Source organism: Brassica napus, chromosome C5 (assembly GCF_020379485.1).
Source record: "Brassica napus cultivar Da-Ae chromosome C5, Da-Ae, whole genome shotgun sequence".
NCBI lineage: Eukaryota > Viridiplantae > Streptophyta > Magnoliopsida > Brassicales > Brassicaceae > Brassica > Brassica napus.
The window spans coordinates 40,983,594-41,002,521 of NC_063448.1; the positions used below are offsets into that span (position 1 = coordinate 40,983,594).

The following is an 18,928-nucleotide window of genomic DNA, read 5'->3' on the forward strand; positions in this document are numbered from 1 at the left end:
ACCTCCTGGTATAGAAGCATTAATGAACCCTTAGTCAAACCACTAGACTAAGGGCCTTCCACGAAAACAAAAAAAAAAACAAAACAATCTTTGACCCAAAAAAAAAAAAAAACAATCATAATGTTTTGGTCTACTTGGTTTAGTACCGGTTTTAAGAAACCACCGGTTAAAAATTATACCAACATTCACGGCAAAAGCGTCGGTGGCTGTGTTGTGTTTTGTTTGCGTAAAACATCAACTTCAACAATGAACAGTGACAATAACACTCTCAACGGATCTTTTTGGCAAAGCTTTAATTACCAAGTAATCAAAAGGGGAACTGAGATATCATATTTGAGGAAGATACCTTGTCTCTACCTGCCCCCACCACAACACAACACCTGTTTTTGTTGGTCTTTCTTTTTCTTTACTTCCTTCTCTATTTCAACTCATCTGATTCTTCTGTTTTCTCTGTTTCATAAGCAAGAGAGAAAGAAGAAATGGGTGTGGATTTGAGGCAAGTTGTTGCTGGTATCCTCACCATTACCATGTTCGTGATGCTCGGACAGATGCTTCATAGAGATTACTTTGATTCTCTTCAGGTACGTTCTTTGCGGACACTTTTTTTAAAAAATTTTGCTCTAGTGTGTGATACTACTTGAGCTAAATTCAAGTGGGTTATGTTCGGTTTATTTTCTTCATTGTCAGTTTGTATTTTGTCTCCTTCACTTTTTGTGTTGATACGTCTACCTGATGTCTTAGAAACAGATCTAGTTCAAGGTGAACTGTCAGCTTGTTCATTGAGACTTTCTTGATTTGTGCGTTATAGGGGTTTCTTCCTACCAAAACTTTCCATTTTTAGATAAAATGTGGATTTCATGGATCATAAAATTAGAGTCAGTAGTGAATTTCTTTTTTACATTGATCATTAGGAAATGATTAGTTCATCTCTTTTGGTGTAAACTAATAGTGCAAAAGGTCGAACCTTCTCTTCTGTAGCTAAATTCAAGATCCTTCTCTAATTTTTCTTTCATTTTGTTTACAGGAGAAAGCTCAGGGAGATGCACACGATATTGAATTTGAAGGATCTAGAGTATCTGTGAAAGATAGTCTTGTCGGAGCCTTAGAAGGCAGTAAAGGGCCTTGGATGGATGATAACAATGACCTTAATCCTTGTTGGCCAACATTACTATCCGGTATGTGTTTGTTTTACTCAGACTCTTGTCGTCTTTCTCAGTTTCATGCTTTTGTATGCATTGTAGATCTTGGACTTATAAGGGCCTAATTGTTGTAGATGAAGCGGTATCATCAAAAGGGTATGTTACATTCTCACTAACGAATGGTCCTGAGTACCATATCTCTCAGGTATACTTTATAAAAGCTCTAAATTCGTATATTCTCTAGATGTGTTTGTTATTTTATTCCATTTGTTGTTTGTGTGGTTAAATTCTGATCTTCTGTTTAGATCACTGATGCTGTAATGGTGGCAAAGCATCTTGGAGCAACATTAGTGCTTCCTGATATAAGAGGAAGCAAACCTGGTGATGAAAGGTTAAGAGTTGTTTATTTCTATGTTTGTGGCATTTATGGTTTGATAATTAGTTTCTAAGATCAGTGTATGGCTTAACAGGAACTTTGAAGATATTTATGATGCCGATAAACTAATCAAAAGCTTGGAAAAAGTCATCAAAGTTGTCAAACAATTGCCTGAAGAAGTATCTCTAAGGGATATGGCCATTATAAAAGTCCCTACCAGAGTTACAGAGGACTACATTAAGGAGAACATTGATCCAATCTTCAAATCAAAAGGAAACATCCGAGTTGCTACGTATTTCCCTTCTGTAAACTTGAGAAAATCCTCACAAGACGGCGAAACTGATCCTGTGGCTTGTTTGGCAATGTTTGGTTCCTTGGAGTTGCAACCTGAACTGAATGCAGTAGTTGAATCAATGGTTGAGAGGTTAAGAACACATAGCAGGAAATTAGGTGGCCGTTTTATAGCAGTAGACCTTAGAATTGACTTACTCGAGAAGAAACATTGCCATTCAACTGGCGTAGTAGGGTCCAAGACATGTTACAACGCGCAAGAGATTGCTTTATTCTTGAGGAAGCTTGGATTTGCTGGTGACACAACTATCTATCTCACTCAGCCAAGGTGGGACAGTAGCCTCGATATCCTTAAGGATATCTTCCCAAAAACGTTCACAAAGGTGTGTATAGATCAAAACATTCTTTAGTCCAAGGAAAAGTTTCTTACCCTTTTGCTAAATCTTGATGCAGGAGGCAATATTTCCAGCAAGTAAGAAATCAAAGTACCTTGAATCAGAGAGTTCAGAGTATGAAAATGTTATTGACTTCTACATAAGCTCGAGAAGCGATGTGTTTGTTCCAGCCATATCTGGTTTGTTTTATGCAAACATAGTTGGGAAGAGGATAGCTTTAGGTAAGCCACAAGTGCTAGTTCCAGCAGAAATCTCAGAGACATCTGGCCTTGCTACAGATTTCATCTCTCCTTACATCTCAAAGAAGAACCACTTGGCTTATTCATGCTTTTGCTGACCTTCTCACATTTCCAATGTGGTCTTTAAGCATGGCCCTTCTCAGTTTTCACCAATTGTATGCAATATAATTTTTTTTTCTTGTCTTATTTGTTATGTAATGTTGTTTCAATATAAGTTGGGTTTTTTCAGGTGAGTTTATTTTTGTTTGCCATGTGTAGGAAAGAAAACTATTGAGGTTTACAATTTGATTCTGTTGGCTCTCGTAGCCTTTGCATTCTATAAAAAAATTTCTATAGTATGAAACACATTTACACATCAAAACTTGTTTGTAAGATTTATTTTAGGAAGGAAGAAGAACCATGTCCTTTGTCCTTACTATGTCCTTTGTTCCCCAAATCTAGCAGATGCCATAGAAACAGCCCATGAAAGGTTTCAAGTCATGCTTCTTACAGACAGAGAGCAAAAGATTTTTTGGTTGGTATGAAACCAAAGACTGAGCCAAAGTTCCTTTAGTACAACCCCAAATCCAATTCAATTCGCAGTACTTTTACATCAAGACAAAAAGAAAAAATATGAATAAGGGACAAAAGAATTGGATCTTGCAGTATACATTTGTAAAATACTATCACCATTTAAAAGAGAGAAAGAAAAGTTAGAGGTTTAGGCCATTGTCACAGGTTATTGCTTCTGTAGCATCTAGTAATGTGTTTATGCATTTCTTGAGGCTTTGAATTTACGGAACGGTTTCTTGAAGTAGACACTCATCGGAGTCTTGGGTACAGGAATCAGTTTCCCAACAACTGCTAGTGGCCAGCTAACCAGTCCGATGGCAATAGAAGCAAGCCATAGTTGCCAACTCAGTGCAACGGTATGGGCAAACTCCCCAAGGAAAGTCACAATGAGTATCTGCATTTTTCAACCCAAGAGTTACTACCAGATGCTATCAAGTGTCCAAGAGACAAAAGAGGTTTTGTGTTATTGTCTTACCTGAAGTACAAAAGTGACTCCAACAATTGCAATGAAGAGAGGGTTCTTAGATACTCCACTGAATACATTCATTTCATCAGGTTTCCTTGCGTTGAACTCGTTGAATATCTGCAAGACTTGCATGATTTAAACCAATACATATGATTTTAAGAATAAGGAGATTGAAAAGAGGAGATGATTTTGCCTACTTGACACATAACGAAGGCATTGAATATCATAGTGTTCTTCACTTCTACAGCATGTGCATGGTTGCTGTCTTGGCTCAAGCCAAGAATGCTCAAGCCTGCAAAGTTTAGAACTAGGAGGACAGCCACTTGGTAGAATGACTGCATTATCCCACAAATTATAAGATTAGAGATATGCACTCTAGAAAATGTTTTTAGTAATAAGTCAGCATTAAGATAGTTTTCTTGCTGAACAAGTCACCTGCACAAGCAAGTTCCTCCACATGATGTTTGTTATTAGAGGTTCCCTGCAAATCCAGAAACAAACCATCACAAATCACTCAACAGAAGCCGCAATATATGACCAGGGCCGGTCCTTGGCATGGCCAACTAAAACATTGGCATATGATCCCCCAATTTTTTTAAAAAATTTACATAGACAGACCTTCAAATTTGAATAAAAATAAAAACCAATAGTAGAATTTTTTACTAAATTTTCTATAGCCTCCAAAATTTCAGGGCCGGCCCTCAAGACAATATCGAGTTCATTATTCTACTATACCTTCTTCCAACAGGGGTTCTGTGCATAAGATGATCTGTTGGTGGCTCTGTAGCGAGTGCAAGTGCTCCAAGAGTATCCATTATAAGGTTTACCCAAAGCAGCTGTATCAAAAGAACACCATTATAATTTAAAGTGTCTCAAAAGTTCAACAATCTCGTGCTGGAAAGGCAAAGGGAAGATTAAATTAACCTGTACAGCCTTTAGAGGAACGTCACCAGAAGACATTGCTGCTACAACATTGATTATAAGAGCTGCAACATTCACAGTAAGCTGGAACTGTATGAATTTCTGAATATTTGCATACACAGAACGGCCCCATCGAACAACCTAGAAGAGAGAACATAATTTCACAATTAGAAAAGGCATAAAGAACCTATGTCTGCCTATAATACAAGCTACAAGATTGTATGTTTCTGTCTGATCAAGACAAACCTTTACTACTGAAGCAAAATTGTCATCCAAAATGATGATGTCTGAACTTTCTTTAGCAACTTCAGTTCCTGATATACCCATAGAGAGGCCTATGTCTGCCTCGTGGAGTGCAGGAGCATCATTAGTACCATCACCAGTGACAGCAACAACATCTCCATTTTTCCTTAGTGCTTGAACAAGTAAAAGCTTGTCATTAGGAGAGGATCTACCCATCACCTGCATTTTACCCCCAAGTTAATATTTGAAATAGCTTCATCAGTATGGGCACATGATCATTCACTGTTCGTACCGTTATTTTCTTGGCTACTTGTTCTCTCTCTTTCTCAGATAGCTCACGGAACACTTTTCCTTCAATGATAGTAGGCTCAACGGCTTCTGTATCTGAAGCAAGTATACCACACTCCAAAGCAATTGCTTTCGCTGTCTGAAGGTTGTCCCCAGTCACCATACGCACCTAGATAACACAAATGTTTCATGCAAACATTACACATAGGTTGTCAGCTATGCCATTATAGATGTTGCAACTACTGTAAATTTAGAAGAGGCTGGAAGCCTACCTTAACACCAGCACTGGTGCAAATTCTCACGGCTTCTCTGACACCAGGACGACAAGGATCCTTTATACCAACGATAGCAAGCAAAGTCAATTCATCTTCTGGCAAAGCCCATTTATCCAAGTCCTCCTGTTCCTTGGGAACTTGGCTCAGCTCTTGTGTTCTGCATGCAATAGCAACACATCGCAAGCTATTTTTCGCCATGGCATCAATAGCAAGTCTGAAAAACTCCTGTATAATTATTTCCAAACAGAAATTTTATTGATGTTTGAGATGATAGCAAAGTAATAAGCAAATGTTTAAGTCCTCCTAGACTAACAGAGTGTGTCTTAAAAGTGAAATTTTAAAACAAATTTCCTCTTTTTGATACCATCCTATCTCCTAATTTATTCTCTAGCGCAATAAGAATTTGGAGAGATTGTTGTTTACAAATTTTGAGTCTTCTCACCTTCTGGTCGTCAATGGGCTGAAGAGTACCATTTGAGTCCATGTATTGTGTACAGCAAGCCAGAACTATCTCTGCTGCTCCTTTCCAATGAATGAAAACTTCAGAATCACCCTGCAGTTAGTTTATACTCTCCTGATCAGCTTCATCTATTATAATTAGAGACTTTCCTCATTGACTAGTAATGAGAAGATGTTCATGTGTTTAGCAGAGCAACTACTTAGTCCAATTCCTTCACAACATTTTAGTAATTCTCTAATCTTAAAACTGGAGAGAGGGTCAAGAAGTTACTCGAAGCACAGCGACACCACCACGCTTTTTCTCCGAGTTGAAAGGGAAAGCATGGATGATAGCAGACTCAGACCTGATGGTATCAAACTTCATCCCCAACTGTAACAATAGCTTCTTTAAACATACTGTCCATGCAGAGGAAAAAAGATGTGAAAGATGGACCAGAGAAAGCAAAAATTTGATACCTTATACGCCCATGACAGAATAGCCTTCTCTGTGGGAGACCCAGAGATCTCCACCTCTCCACCATCCTACAGTAAAAACATCATGAGCACTAACCATCCATCATTTGATAACCTCGGAGTAGCGAATACCAACCTTGGGGTGAAAAACGTTTCCTGTGGTGTTCTGTGCCACACCCTCACTTATTAAGGCAACAAGTTTAGTGTGGAGTCCAGAGGGGTTGTCTGCTACATCCATCTTTGATCCACCAGCATAAGTCTCAACCACAGTCATCTTTAATTTTGACAAGGGATAAAATTAGCTATCTAGAAGGGTATATGATGAATTCTTGTCAAGGAAGATACTGACCTGATTCAAAGTTAAAGTTCCAGTTTTGTCACTGCATATTGTTGTAGCTGAGCCCATGGTTTCACAAGCTGATAGTCTCCTAACCAAAGCTTTGTCTGCCATCATCTTTCGCATAGAGTAAGCCAAACTACACAAATGGAGTCAAGAAAGGTTAGATCAAGAACTACAATGTAGTTAATATTTTCTTAGTGGATTATATGAAATAAGACTTACGTGAGGGTAACGGCTAGGGGAAGTCCCTCAGGCACTGCCACAACCACAATAGTAACCTACACAAAAGCCAATAATTAATTGATATGTCTATTGAGCAACATAATCATAAATGTGGAATAAATACTTACGGCGATTGTAAATATCTTTACACAATCATCTACAATGTCACTGATACTAGTCTTCCCTTTGACAAACTGGGTTGCTCCATTAGAATCTTGAGTAGTTCCAGTAAAGTATCTGAAAAAATATAACTCAAGATTATAGCCCTTAACATGGCATGAATTTGTAATCCAAAAGTTTTATTGACCAAGGTGTATCAGATTTTACCTCACAAGAAGAGCTACCAGGACAACAACAGCCACCGTGAGCCCCACTATACCAATGAAGGTTGCAAGACCATTTAACCGCACCTGTTATAATAAGATTACCAAAAGGAACTGTCAAACTTCTTTCAAGACATTGTGTAGACCATCAAGATGATATACCTGCAAGGGAGTTTCTTCACCAGTATCCTCTGAGATACTTGCCATCAACAATCCCCATTCTGTGTTGATTCCAACACCAGTTACCAGCATACTACCGACTCCGTCAGCTACTTTACAACCAGACATTAGAAAAGGAGATTTTTGATCCTTGTTAACCTGCAACCAAAGTCTGTGTTAACAAGTAATAAAAGAAACAAGAAGAGTCATGATGAACTCACAATCTTGCTTTCACCGGTCATGCTAGATTCATCAATAGCAAGAGAATGACCACTAATTAGCACTCCATCCGCAGGGACCTAGATGGATACAATACGTTAGGCTAAGATTAATTCTAATTAAAGCCACAGTTGAAATATATTGAGAAAATAAACCTACCTGGTCTCCTATTCTAAGAGGTATAACATCTCCAACAACAACGTCATAGATTGAAATCTTCACTGTTCTCCCTCCTCTCATGACCTGTAAAGTTTTCATTAAACTATCATCTCTAAACCATATTATTTGCAAACAATTTATAAAATGTTAAAGTAAGAACCTCTAGTTGTATATTTCTTTTTTCATCATTGAGGTTTTGAAACTGAAGAGATTGGCGATAGTCACTAACAGCTGAAAGAAACAAAAGATTGAGAGCAATATTAGGAAAGAATTTGACATAAAACACAAACACAAACACAAAATATAGGCAAAAAAACATGTTCATACCAGTAACAATAATGACAAGCAAAACTGCAAACGCAATGCTTCCACCATCAAGCCAACCTTCTTTCAAACCCTGTTGAAAGTAGTAAAACCCAAAAAGATTAAAGCAGACATAAGAAGGAAACTATATGAAAAGAAAAAAAAAATACCTCAGTCTTTATTCCCAATGCCAATGATGTTACAGCCGCAATGATCAAGATGATAAGAGTTAAATCCTGCCATGCTTCCCAGAGGAACATCTTTTGGACAACAAAAAATGAGTTATAATCCACATAAGTTAGGGAAGACTGTTGAAGAAACCACCACAACTACTTACATAGAAGCTCTTTCCCTTCTTCTTTGGATAAGTGTTAGATCCAAAAGCATTCTTCCTATCTGTGACCTCTTTCTCATCCTCCTCGATTCCTTGCTCCATATTTGTCTTTAACTTCTCTGCAACACCTTTCACCTTAAAAGGTAGTAAATATATATTTCAGTATCATGAAATCTTATTGCCATTTATAGCCTACAAATGAAAGCAATACGAGTCTAACCCCTCCATGTTGCTGCAAACTGGACATGTTTTGGTTCCTGGTCATTGACACAAGTTTCTCAAGGTCGATGTCAAAGTTACCAGGTGAAATTGCTGGCGTTGATGATGCTGATCCAAACCCTGAAACCACAAAAATAAAGCAAGATTGATTGATAATAAGAAAACTAAAAACATAATTTGATCTGACTTATGTTAAAAAGAAAAGTCACGTACCCGTTTGTTGTTCTCCAGCCAACTTGAAAAGCAATGCTGCCTGATTCAATAAAGCAATAAATGATTGTGAGAGATCAAGAAACAAACAAGTAGCAATCAAAAGCTTCACCAAGAGGAGGATAAAAGAAGATTATATACCCTAATGACTTGAGCATGTGCTCTGATCATCCTCCTCCGATTCTCATAGTGTTCTTCTTTATTTAGATCCAATGTGTATCGAAACCGACGTGATGCGTTCAATACAAGTGACGCTTGCTGCAAAATTATCACCATTTCAAATCCATGTTAAGATCTAAAAAACTGACGCAATGATCAAAGAAGAGAAGAGAGATGACATACTCTCCAGCGACGGAGAGAATCAGCGGAGGCGTTCTTGGTGTTATCAAGATCAAAAGGATCATCAGGGTCGTGTTCAAGCTGTTCATGGTGATCAGAAGGATGCTGCACATCTTCAGGTAATTTAGACGACCCACCAGCTTCCATATTGTCGTGTCGTCCTGACATTGACGTGAGGAGCAATCCATTGCTGGACGAAGCGCTCATTCTTTACCTCTTCTATATTTCTCCTCTAAACTTTCTTGAGAAAACCACAAAAGAAAACAAAAATAAAAGAAAGAAATAGAAACGACCTATTCTGATTAAGTAAGGTTGTTCGTTACTAATTTGGCGAGAGAGATGGCCAAACTCGTAAGAATGAGAAAGGCAACAAAAAAAACGAAATCACTATCTCTCTCTCTCTCTCTCTTAAGATTTCTCTCTGTCAATCACAGAGAAGAAGAAAATAATAAAAGAAACTAATTTAGAGCGAACCTAATATTCGATTCCCATAAAGAAAAACTAAAACAAAAGACAGAGAGAGAGAGAGAGAGAGACAGAACACAAATGATTGGTCTGTTTGCTATATTTGGTCTGTTTCTTTCCAACATTTGCGGAAAGTTTGTTTGTTTTCTTTCTCCTTTTTTTATGGGGAAGGGAAGAAAATGAAGAAGGAAGGAAGAAAGAGATTTTCCCGGGAATTAACATGGGCATATGATAGATATTAGATAACATGGTATTTCTATATAATCCAACATTTAAATTAGTATTACTTTTTAATAATTCTTTATACTACAAAATCTAAGTACATTTTTCTTAATTTATTTCTTGGCTCAATTCAATGACAAATAATTAATTTACTAAATTATACTCAATTAAGAGAACTTGTCAATTTTTTCAAGAAAATATATAAATAAATGATAGGAAAGATAGTGAAGTTGCAGAGAAACTTGGTACTAAACATGGTGAACGTGCGTACGACGTAAACCTCACCTGGGTTGCAGTACATCACCAATCATTGTCTGTAATGCTAGTTAACCACTTTATTATCTCTACCAAGTAGGCTTTTAATCAAATATTTTAAGTGGCTTTAATAAAGATACAAGTAAATGTTCATTGTTTCTACTTGAGGATGAAAAAAAAATACAGATGAGAGAGACTGAGCATATGTCTTTTCTCTCTCTCTCTCTCTCTCTCCCTCTTCTGATGGTTCTAAATAAGTAAAAGAACAGCTTATGAGTGTCCCAAGGAACCCTGAACCCAACTCACATCTTTTCTTGCTTGCATTGCTTTTCTCAGTTTGAGTTGCTAATGTCACCAGCTACTACCATCATTTGATCAGCCTCAAGATTAGATTCCTGCAACAATGTCATCGATATATATTGAATGAAATGTTTTATCTTTTAAGAAACTTCTCTCCTTTTAAAGCACAGGAGGTAAGAATAAAACTGATGTTTACTCACATCATTCTTATTTGTAGGCAGATTCCTGGTTATTTGAGGAGGAGGGGCTTTGGATAAGTCTCTAAGAGCTCCCTGAAATTATCGAAGACAAATGTTGTTAGTGTAAGGTCTATATATAGTTGGAATCAGACTGATCAATGAGTGATAATAAACGAGGTGATCAATGTCAATAAAGAAAGTAACTAGCTTAGCTTACCTTGTTTGCCCACATCAGTCCACATGCATTACAAAGTGTCCTTGGCCCTTCAGGTCCACGTCGCATCATTGGTGTTGAATTCTCACTCGTTCCACAGTGCCGACATCTTCACATGTCCACAAACGTTTCAAGATAAAAAAAAAGGTCAGAGATAAGCCTTACTCAACTAAGTACACCAAGCTATTAAATAAATTCACCAACTTACAAAGCCTCTGGCTTCTGAGTTTCACACCCTTCTAAGGCCCAGCTCTGGCCTGATCCCCAATCCGGTCCTGTTAATGCAGATTCCTCATTGCTTGATTTGGCAGATGTGAACTGACCTTTCTTACGCTGCATCCTGCATTCGGAAAACGAAACCTTTTAATCACAAAACATCTTATCTTAAAAAAAATGGATAGATATAAACAAAACCTAGTAATAATTTTTGGACATAGAGGTGCGTACCTCAATGCTACCTCCTTCCTGACTGTGTAGCGAATGGTCTTGTCAAAGTTCCTCCCTTTTCTTTTCTCCCTGAATCTGAGCAACGAGGCTTGCCTCTGCGGGGCACTAAACCTTTGAGGAGTACCAGATAAACCCTGTTTCATGCATTAGTCAGCAACAAACTCAGGGAATAAAACTTATTATATCCTGCGCATATATGGTATTAAACAAGTCTTTTATTACCAGTACCCTATTGTTCTGATGAGGTGATCCTACGGTTGTCGGGAGCGTCTGTGGTACTTCTCTTCCACCAAGTAACAAAAGCACAGCTTGAACCTGCAGTAGTAAGAGCTTTAATACGCAGAAAAAAATAACCATCAAAGAAGAGAATTTACAAGAAGAAGTTAAAGTCACCTTCTCAGGCAAGACATGGTCAAAAACATAAACTTGTCCCTGATAGGACAACGTCAACTGGTCTCCGTTTTCACCGCCACGGTCCACAACTTCGCCGCGATGATCAGATGGGTTTCCAAGGTGAGAAGGGATGTCTGTCTCAAGTCCACCATTCATCCCATCATCAGCGTGTTCATCCATCATGCCGTGATGCTCATACTGCACATGCATTGGAAGTTCATCTCCGCCACTGTGCATTCCACCGTTGTTTCCATGAAGGCCATCATCATCCATGGTCTTTAATTCATCAAGTTGTCACCGATGATGAACGTCCAAAGAAAGAAAATAAGATAAGTTAAGACCATATTGCTAAGGCAGGAAATGTTGAAGGATATAATAAAAGTGGGCTTCCAAGGCAAAGAGACAGTCATATTAAAGGAACATCATTAATAGTTACTGGTTAATTGTCACAATCTTTACCTACTTGCAATAGATTTTTGAGTTTTTTATGATATATAAAGTATGATGATTCTTTAGTTTCCCACAAAAGAGAAGGGTTTCTTGAAAAGCTATTATAGATGACTATACAAGGGAAGCTTCTTTTATAAACAATATTAGATTAAACTTGACAAACTGGATTACCTAAAACCCTAAGAATAATTTTTTCCACACCCAGCAACAAAAAAAAATCATATAATCACACATAAACTAGCAGCATAGAATCAATCAGATCCGAATTGGAATAAATCTACACGCTCTTAACTTTGAGCAAAGAACATTTAGACAATTCCACATAAAATCTAGAGCCTAGTTTAACATATAATAATATATACATATCATCGTCTCTTGAGAATGATTTCGTCTGAGTTCGACAAGCTAAATATTGAAAAAGGCTCTAAAATTGAGGTCAATTAGGGTACCTGTTGTTTCAGGGCAAAGACAAGGGAGGAGCGAGCCTAAGAGAAGAGAAAAGATGACGACAATGGAGAGACGGTGGTAGTTTACGATAAACACAGGATTTTGATTTGATTTATATTTACCCAAACAGCAGAACCAGAGAAAGGGCAAACGAGCTAAAAAGGAAGCTCTTTGATTTTTTTTTGTTTCCTGGTCTAATGATTTGATTTTTATTATTCTTTACTTTTTGAGGAAATTCGTTCATTCCCTTTTGATAGAAAACAGAGGATCTAAGGGTTTTTGAGCCCAAATGGCGTTCTTATGCGGGCTTAAGGCCCTTTAAAATAGAAAACCAACGGCTCTAAAATGGGCTTAAGGTCTTTCCCCCTCATCCTTATCCATTTGAGTTTTTTTTTTTTGTCAAGGATCCATTTGAGTGTTCATTATACAAAACTATAGTGAATAACATAACGTAGGTTGCCCAAAAAAATAAATAACATAATGTAGTTTCTTTTTTCTTTTCTACAAATATTTATCATTTATTTTATTAACTTTCACTTGAAAGTTACAAGTCAGAATATAATGATGGTGTTAACCATATAGGAGGATCGATACATACAATCATTATAAAATAATCCATTAGAAAGACCATATTTTGCTACTACATGTGCTACTTTATTATAAATTCGACAAACAAAGTTGAAAGAACTTTCAGTGAAATAACATAAGGTAGCTTCTAAATGACTATTGCAGGGGAAACAATGTTTTCTCTCGAAATCCTAGCTGGTCATCTGGTGGCTTTTAAACACAAGTCACTATGCATTTTGTTTGTTTTTATTCTCTTTTCAATATGAGAGTTTAAAAATCTACAGTACGTTATAATAATTTTTTTTTTGAATTTTCGTTTGTGGTTTTTAACTGCCTTCGAGATGGTTTAGTGTTCATTATCTTAGATCTGCTTAAGAGTTTTATTCTCTGAAAGGTGAGGTGATGGAAGTGAAGAGTCGAAACTCGTCATTTTGTTGATATCAGCTGACTTGTTTATTGAATTTTTTACATCAATAAGAGACAATTTATCACTTTTCAACTACATCCAAAACCACAATGCATTTGCAAAACATTTTTTCATGGAATTTACAGAGAGAATATACATATTTGCTCTTAATGAGAATAAAATGAGATATTTCTTAAACAAGAAGAAATAGAAAGTGTGTTTCTTTATTATTGTTTAGTCTATTTCTTAATATTTTGTTTTTGTTTATTTTTAAATTAAAAATACATATAGCAAATTTTGTTGATATAATAAATTATATTTTTTTATTCTCTATAATTTGATATTCACTTTGATATTTTTTTTTGTTATATTTTAAAATCTATACTTGTACATATATTTAATGATTGTGTTATGGATGAGTGATATGTGGATGTTTGAAAAACATGGATTACTACATGTAGAATATAAACATAGAACGACACATGTGGATGGGTGTGGGAAGAAAAGCGTGGACGGGTAAACATGGACGGGTAAACATGGACGGCTATTTGTGGACAAGTAAAATTATGATTAAAATTCAAAATTCAGCATACTACATATCTCATGGTGGAGGATTGTAACGAGCTCGAACCACCGCAGCTTCATCGTGCTCATCCACGACGATGTTGAGCTCGGAATCCATGGTGTGGCTCACCAGGAAGAGGAGCTGACTCGTTTTGACTAGGGGTTTTGGAGGAGGAGATGACTCGTTTTTAACTTTTTGGTTTGTTTAGCTTTGTTTTCATCACTCAAGCTTGTTTTTTTCTCTCGACATGTACGTGGTAGTTATTGGTTTGAAGTTATTAATTTGTTCATCCTTGAGATTGTGGACACATTGGCATCCATATCATAGTCTTTCAATATGTTGCATTTTTTTATATCTATTATCCACCAGATCAACCTTCAATTCCCTATCCATAAATTTAAAAGATCTCTCTTGTTCTTTATTCATGGTTATGTTAACGTCTATATCTACAAGATCGATATCTCCCGAGGTATTTCTTACTCGACTAAAAGGAGAGGGTGAAAGCTTTCATATAATCAAAATCTTCTCGTCTCCATCCACAGACAAACATTGTTGTTGGAATTGTATCCTTAAGTTCAACTATTGTGGAGCTTGCTCTGATAAAGCTTCTGAAATTTTTACACTCATCTCCGTCCACGCATCACCCGTCCACGTATCTTCCATCCATGCATTGAATATTAAAGGCAAAATTGTTCACAGTTTATTGATGACCCACAACAAAGTGTCTCACATATAAAAAGTAGCTTCTGAGTGTAAAGAAAAGTCAAAAAGTGGCACAGAGACTAATGTAGTCTCATTTATTATTGTAATCCGGATAAGCGATCCAAACCCCCTGATCTACTCTCGTCCGTTCAGAAGACAAAGTCGAGTTTAGCTGGTTTAGATTTTATTAACAAAATTTACAAAACCGGTAAATCAATGAGAACCAATCGCAAAGCGTCCACCTCTGAAATTCACGAGAATAACGAATTTTCACACACGTAAATCAGCGGTTAGCGTTGTCGAATCAATTCTCTTCTCTTTTCCCCCAACATTGTTGAATTGTTGTGTGCTTTAGCATAAAAGGACATCACATTCTTCTTTCCAAACACTCTTCTTCTCTTTTACCGTCGGATCTCCGACATTATTTTAAGTCTTTTCCCCTATCTTTCCTCTGATCCCGATCTGTTACCTCATTTTTTTTCTTCATTCTCATCCTTCTTTTTTCGAAATTTTTAATCACCTGTCTTTGTAGTTAGGAACGACGAGATCTGATCTCTACCGTAATGGCGAGGAGTAAGGCGGTGGTGAGTGGTAGTCATCATGGGATATGGAAATATTTCAACCCAGCTTATTATCTCAGAAGGCCTAGGCGTCTTGCTCTTCTTTTCTTCCTCTTCCTCTCCGTTTCCATGGTCCTTTGGGATCGTCATTCTCTCTCCCGTGATTACCAGGTGTTTTTACCCTTTCTCTATGTTCTCCTCTGGATCTCATTTTTTTTTCCTTTAAATCTTGTGTTAGGGAGAGATAGCTCTCGAGCTCCATTGAGTGTAATTAGTTCATGAAGAAATCCAAATCCTGGAGAGTCTGCTTTGAATTGCCACCAAGAGACCATACTAGTTTATTGAAAAGAAGAGTGAAGTGAATTTATTTTTTATTTTATGCAGCTTGAAGTTTCCAAGTTAAATGAAGAAGTTATGCGGTTGCAGCTGTTGGTAAAAGACTCAGCACACCTGAATTTTTTTTTTTTTTTTTTTTGATAAAAAAGCTGCTCTCAAATTCAATTATATTTCTGATAGTTAGAAGATGTAAAAAGCGTCGTCACGGAGGATGTATCTGTGAATAGTACATTGATGGATGTCCAGGAAGATCCGCTTGATGCCCAGAGAATGCAGAGAGTAAAAGAAGCAATGATTCATGCTTGGAGTTCATACGAAAAGTATGCCTGGGGACAAGATGAGCTTCAGGTACTGTTTATGTTTGTTTGATTGACAACGAGTTCTACAAATTAGATTTTTGGTTCCTTCTTTTGATATAGTATGGTTAATAGAATATGTCAAGTTTCAACACTTTTCAGAGGCTTACATGTATTGTGTTGTTTACCTAGTTAAAAAAAAAAAATCAGAACACTGGCAATGGTATGCAATAGATATATGTCACTGAAGAAGCTATCTTGTTTCTTTTGTTTTTTGCAATATCAGCCCCAGACAAAAGATGGAGTTGACAGCTTTGGTAGCCTGGGAGCAACTATGATAGATGCATTAGATACACTCTACATAATGGGTCTAGATGAGCAGTTTCAAAAAGCCAGGGAGTGAGTACATCTCTTTCATCCTCTCCATTTTCTAGTAATATCTCTTTCTAGCAAGATATGAAAAATCATTATGTTTTTTTTTCTGGATGTAACGAATCATGTTTCTGCTCTTTACAACTCCCAAAACCTTGCCTGTTCATCTTTTCCAGCCGTCATTTGCTTATTGTCTTTCATTTGCAGGTGGGTTGCAACCTCATTAGATTTCGACAAGGATTATGACGCCAGTATGTTCGAGACAACTATAAGGTTGCATTGAACAGGTTTACCATGTTGTTTTTCAGACCTGTAGTAATAAGAGTCATCTTGTTTAGGTTATATGTTGTGGTTGCGCTTAACAGAACATGTGGTAATGGATGTCTTGCTTCTGCCCTTACATCTTTTCTCTTTCTCTGGCTTTCAGAGTGGTGGGAGGGCTTCTCAGCGCGTATGATCTTTCTGGGGATAAACTTTTCCTTGATAAGGCTAAGGATATAGCAGACAGATTATTGCCAGCATGGGACACTCCCTCGGGTATACCATATAACATTATCAACTTGAGACATGGAAATGCTCACAATCCTACATGGGCAGGGGTAAGTCCTACATGTGGTACTAGCAAACTAATGTGGCCTATAAGTTTTAGTTGATTGTTTTGCCTCTTTATTGTACTAGGGAGACAGTATTCTTGCAGATTCTGGTACTGAACAGCTCGAGTTTATTGCCCTTTCCCAGAGGACGGGAGACCCAAAATATCAACAAAAGGTGCGTTTTCTCTGTAACTTTTTAGCATGGTTGAATTACCAAATATTCCATCTTCTTATCAGAAAGATCATATTGTCATAACTAGTGATCAGTGATCGATAACTTACTCTATGTTTGTATTATACACTGATTAGGTTTTGGATTTGGCAATAGGTCAGGATATATATAATTTGCAACTCAATGGTTGACCTGTTTGTAACTCTGTGTATCAGGTAGAAAAGGTTATTTCAGTACTAAATAAGAACTTCCCTGCTGATGGTCTACTTCCGATTTATATAAGTGCCGAGACAGCTAATCCATCGCACTCTACCATAACATTTGGTGCCATGGGAGACAGGTTTTTTTCCCCAGCTTGATTGCATTTTATATTGCTGCTTGTCTTGTCCCTTCTGGTTTTGCTTTTGTTTGATTTGTGACGGCTAATATTTTGCATACAGCTTTTATGAATATTTGCTCAAAGTTTGGGTGTTTGGGAGCAAAACTTTATCAGTGAAACACTATAGGTAAGTTTCTACTCTGTCTATATACGTATGTTCCGTCTTATAAGTCAAAGACAAGAAGAACATTGTTGATTGTCCTCACATGATATCTTGTTATTTTAGTACTGACGTGTGTTGAGATCTTGGCATCAGGGATATGTGGGAGAAATCAATGAATGGTCTGGTAAGCTTGGTTAAGAAATCAACACCTTCGTCGTTTACATATATCTGTGAGAAGAGTGGAACCTCTTTGTCGGACAAGGTACACCCGTCTGTGATAAGTGAAAATCTCTGTTGCCTAGCGTTTTCCAGTTCTCATGTTTCTTTCTCATCTATGTTCAGATGGATGAGTTGGCATGCTTTGCTCCTGGAATGTTGGCTTTAGGAGCATCTGGGTATAATGATCCCGCTGAAGCAAAGAAGTTTCTCACCCTTGCTGAAGAGGTAAAGCTATGGCTTGACATCAATAGGATTTTCAAACAGTTTATGCGGTTGGAACTTTCGCCTTTATTTATATTTTTCCCACTAATCTGCAGCTTGCATGGACATGTTATAACTTCTACGAATCAACACCAACAAAACTGGCTGGGGAGAATTATTTCTTCAACTCTGGGAGTGTATGTCCTTTCCTTGTTTGGTTTATGTTTACATTTGCTGTTTAGTATACAATCTTTAAACATGATTATGATGATGATTCAGGACATGAGTGTTGGAACATCGTGGAACATTTTGAGACCAGAAACTGTGGAATCACTGTTTTACCTCTGGCGGTTAACTGGTAACAAGACATATCAAGACTGGGGATGGAATATATTTGAAGCGTTTGAGAAGAACTCTCGCATAGAGTCTGGATATGTCGGTTTAAAGGATGTACGTTCTCCTTAGGCTCCAAATTAGACCCTACATTATAAAGTATAATCTGATAGTAGATTCTTTTTCCAGGTTAATACAGGAGTTAAGGACAACAAGATGCAAAGTTTCTTCCTTGCTGAGACGCTCAAGTATCTCTATCTCCTCTTCTCCCCCACAACGGTGATTCCCTTGGACGAGTGGGTATTCAACACAGAAGCTCATCCACTTAAGATTGTGCCCTGGAATGATCAGGTGAATCTCGGACAATCCACGGCCGTGCAGCAACGCAAACCAACAATTAGATTACGCCAGAGGCGGATTGGTCGGATGACAAACAAGTAAGCACGGTCGCTCGCTTGAGAGATCACAGTGTAAATTCTTGCATTGTGATTCATAGGAGTGTGGATCGTTGGAAATTTCTTAACTGACCAATGAGGATTTTGGCTTTGGCTATTCGAAGACCCCTGTAATATGTGGTCTCTGTTGCTTTTATTCAAGGAACCATTTTTCAAAAAAAGATTTCAAGATGGACACTATGTTATATTAGTTGTTTTGGCTTTTGGCTATTCGAAGACCCCGGTCTCTGTTGCTTTTATTCAAGGAACCATTTTTCAAAAAAAGATTTCAAGATGGACACTATGTTATATTAGTTGGGGTAAAATAAGTAATAACTCAACAGGTCTGCCTTGTGTTTTGTACCCTTAGAATATGAAAATTAGAGTATTTGTT

At 37.3% G+C, this 18,928-nt stretch overlaps 4 protein-coding genes across 5 annotated transcripts; 2 read left to right on the plus strand and 2 right to left on the minus strand.

Moving 5' to 3' along the window:
• The first annotated feature begins 231 nt into the window (after positions 1-231).
• On the plus strand, positions 232-2,778 carry BNAC05G30800D (protein MANNAN SYNTHESIS-RELATED 1). The gene is made up of 7 exons (XM_013837910.3): positions 232-388; positions 463-581; positions 1,025-1,175; positions 1,274-1,344; positions 1,445-1,530; positions 1,610-2,189; positions 2,260-2,778. The coding sequence occupies exons 1-7, from the start codon at positions 247-249 to the stop codon at positions 2,536-2,538; spliced, it is 1,428 nt and encodes a 475-aa protein (XP_013693364.2). The 5' UTR covers positions 232-246; the 3' UTR covers positions 2,539-2,778.
• LOC106398850 (calcium-transporting ATPase 9, plasma membrane-type) lies at positions 2,530-9,634 on the minus strand. The gene is made up of 28 exons (XM_048758833.1): positions 8,928-9,634; positions 8,727-8,843; positions 8,589-8,628; positions 8,377-8,495; positions 8,160-8,291; positions 7,993-8,082; positions 7,847-7,916; positions 7,680-7,750; positions 7,520-7,603; positions 7,363-7,440; positions 7,145-7,300; positions 6,987-7,069; positions 6,788-6,896; positions 6,660-6,715; positions 6,447-6,573; positions 6,234-6,371; positions 6,101-6,166; positions 5,916-6,014; positions 5,628-5,738; positions 5,183-5,410; positions 4,915-5,079; positions 4,626-4,841; positions 4,383-4,520; positions 4,194-4,294; positions 3,894-3,939; positions 3,656-3,793; positions 3,468-3,575; positions 2,530-3,386 (listed from the first exon to the last, which is right to left on the minus strand). Exons 1-28 carry the CDS (start codon positions 9,129-9,131, stop codon positions 3,189-3,191), a joined length of 3,288 nt encoding a protein of 1,095 aa, XP_048614790.1. The 5' UTR covers positions 9,132-9,634; the 3' UTR covers positions 2,530-3,188.
• Positions 9,635-9,921: 287 nt separating this feature from the next.
• Positions 9,922-12,533, minus strand: LOC106397118 (GATA transcription factor 24). 2 transcript variants are annotated; one of them, XM_013837676.3, is made up of 8 exons: positions 12,299-12,533; positions 11,400-11,675; positions 11,235-11,321; positions 11,007-11,140; positions 10,768-10,899; positions 10,563-10,668; positions 10,367-10,438; positions 9,922-10,261 (listed from the first exon to the last, which is right to left on the minus strand). In XM_013837676.3, exons 2-8 carry the CDS (start codon positions 11,670-11,672, stop codon positions 10,199-10,201), a joined length of 867 nt encoding a protein of 288 aa, XP_013693130.1. In that variant the 5' UTR covers positions 11,673-11,675; positions 12,299-12,533; the 3' UTR covers positions 9,922-10,198. The 2 variants fall into 2 exon arrangements, with proteins under 2 accessions (XP_013693130.1, XP_013693129.1); XM_013837675.3 differs by having other exon boundaries at positions 11,229-11,321.
• Positions 12,534-14,780: 2,247 nt separating this feature from the next.
• Positions 14,781-18,765, plus strand: LOC106402118 (mannosyl-oligosaccharide 1,2-alpha-mannosidase MNS2). Its single transcript, XM_013842784.3, has 14 exons — positions 14,781-15,267; positions 15,481-15,528; positions 15,613-15,780; positions 16,015-16,127; positions 16,308-16,373; positions 16,528-16,699; positions 16,779-16,868; positions 17,081-17,205; positions 17,306-17,371; positions 17,501-17,609; positions 17,690-17,791; positions 17,884-17,964; positions 18,047-18,217; positions 18,290-18,765. The coding sequence occupies exons 1-14, from the start codon at positions 15,100-15,102 to the stop codon at positions 18,539-18,541; spliced, it is 1,731 nt and encodes a 576-aa protein (XP_013698238.1). The 5' UTR covers positions 14,781-15,099; the 3' UTR covers positions 18,542-18,765.
• The last annotated feature ends 163 nt before the right edge of the window (positions 18,766-18,928 follow it).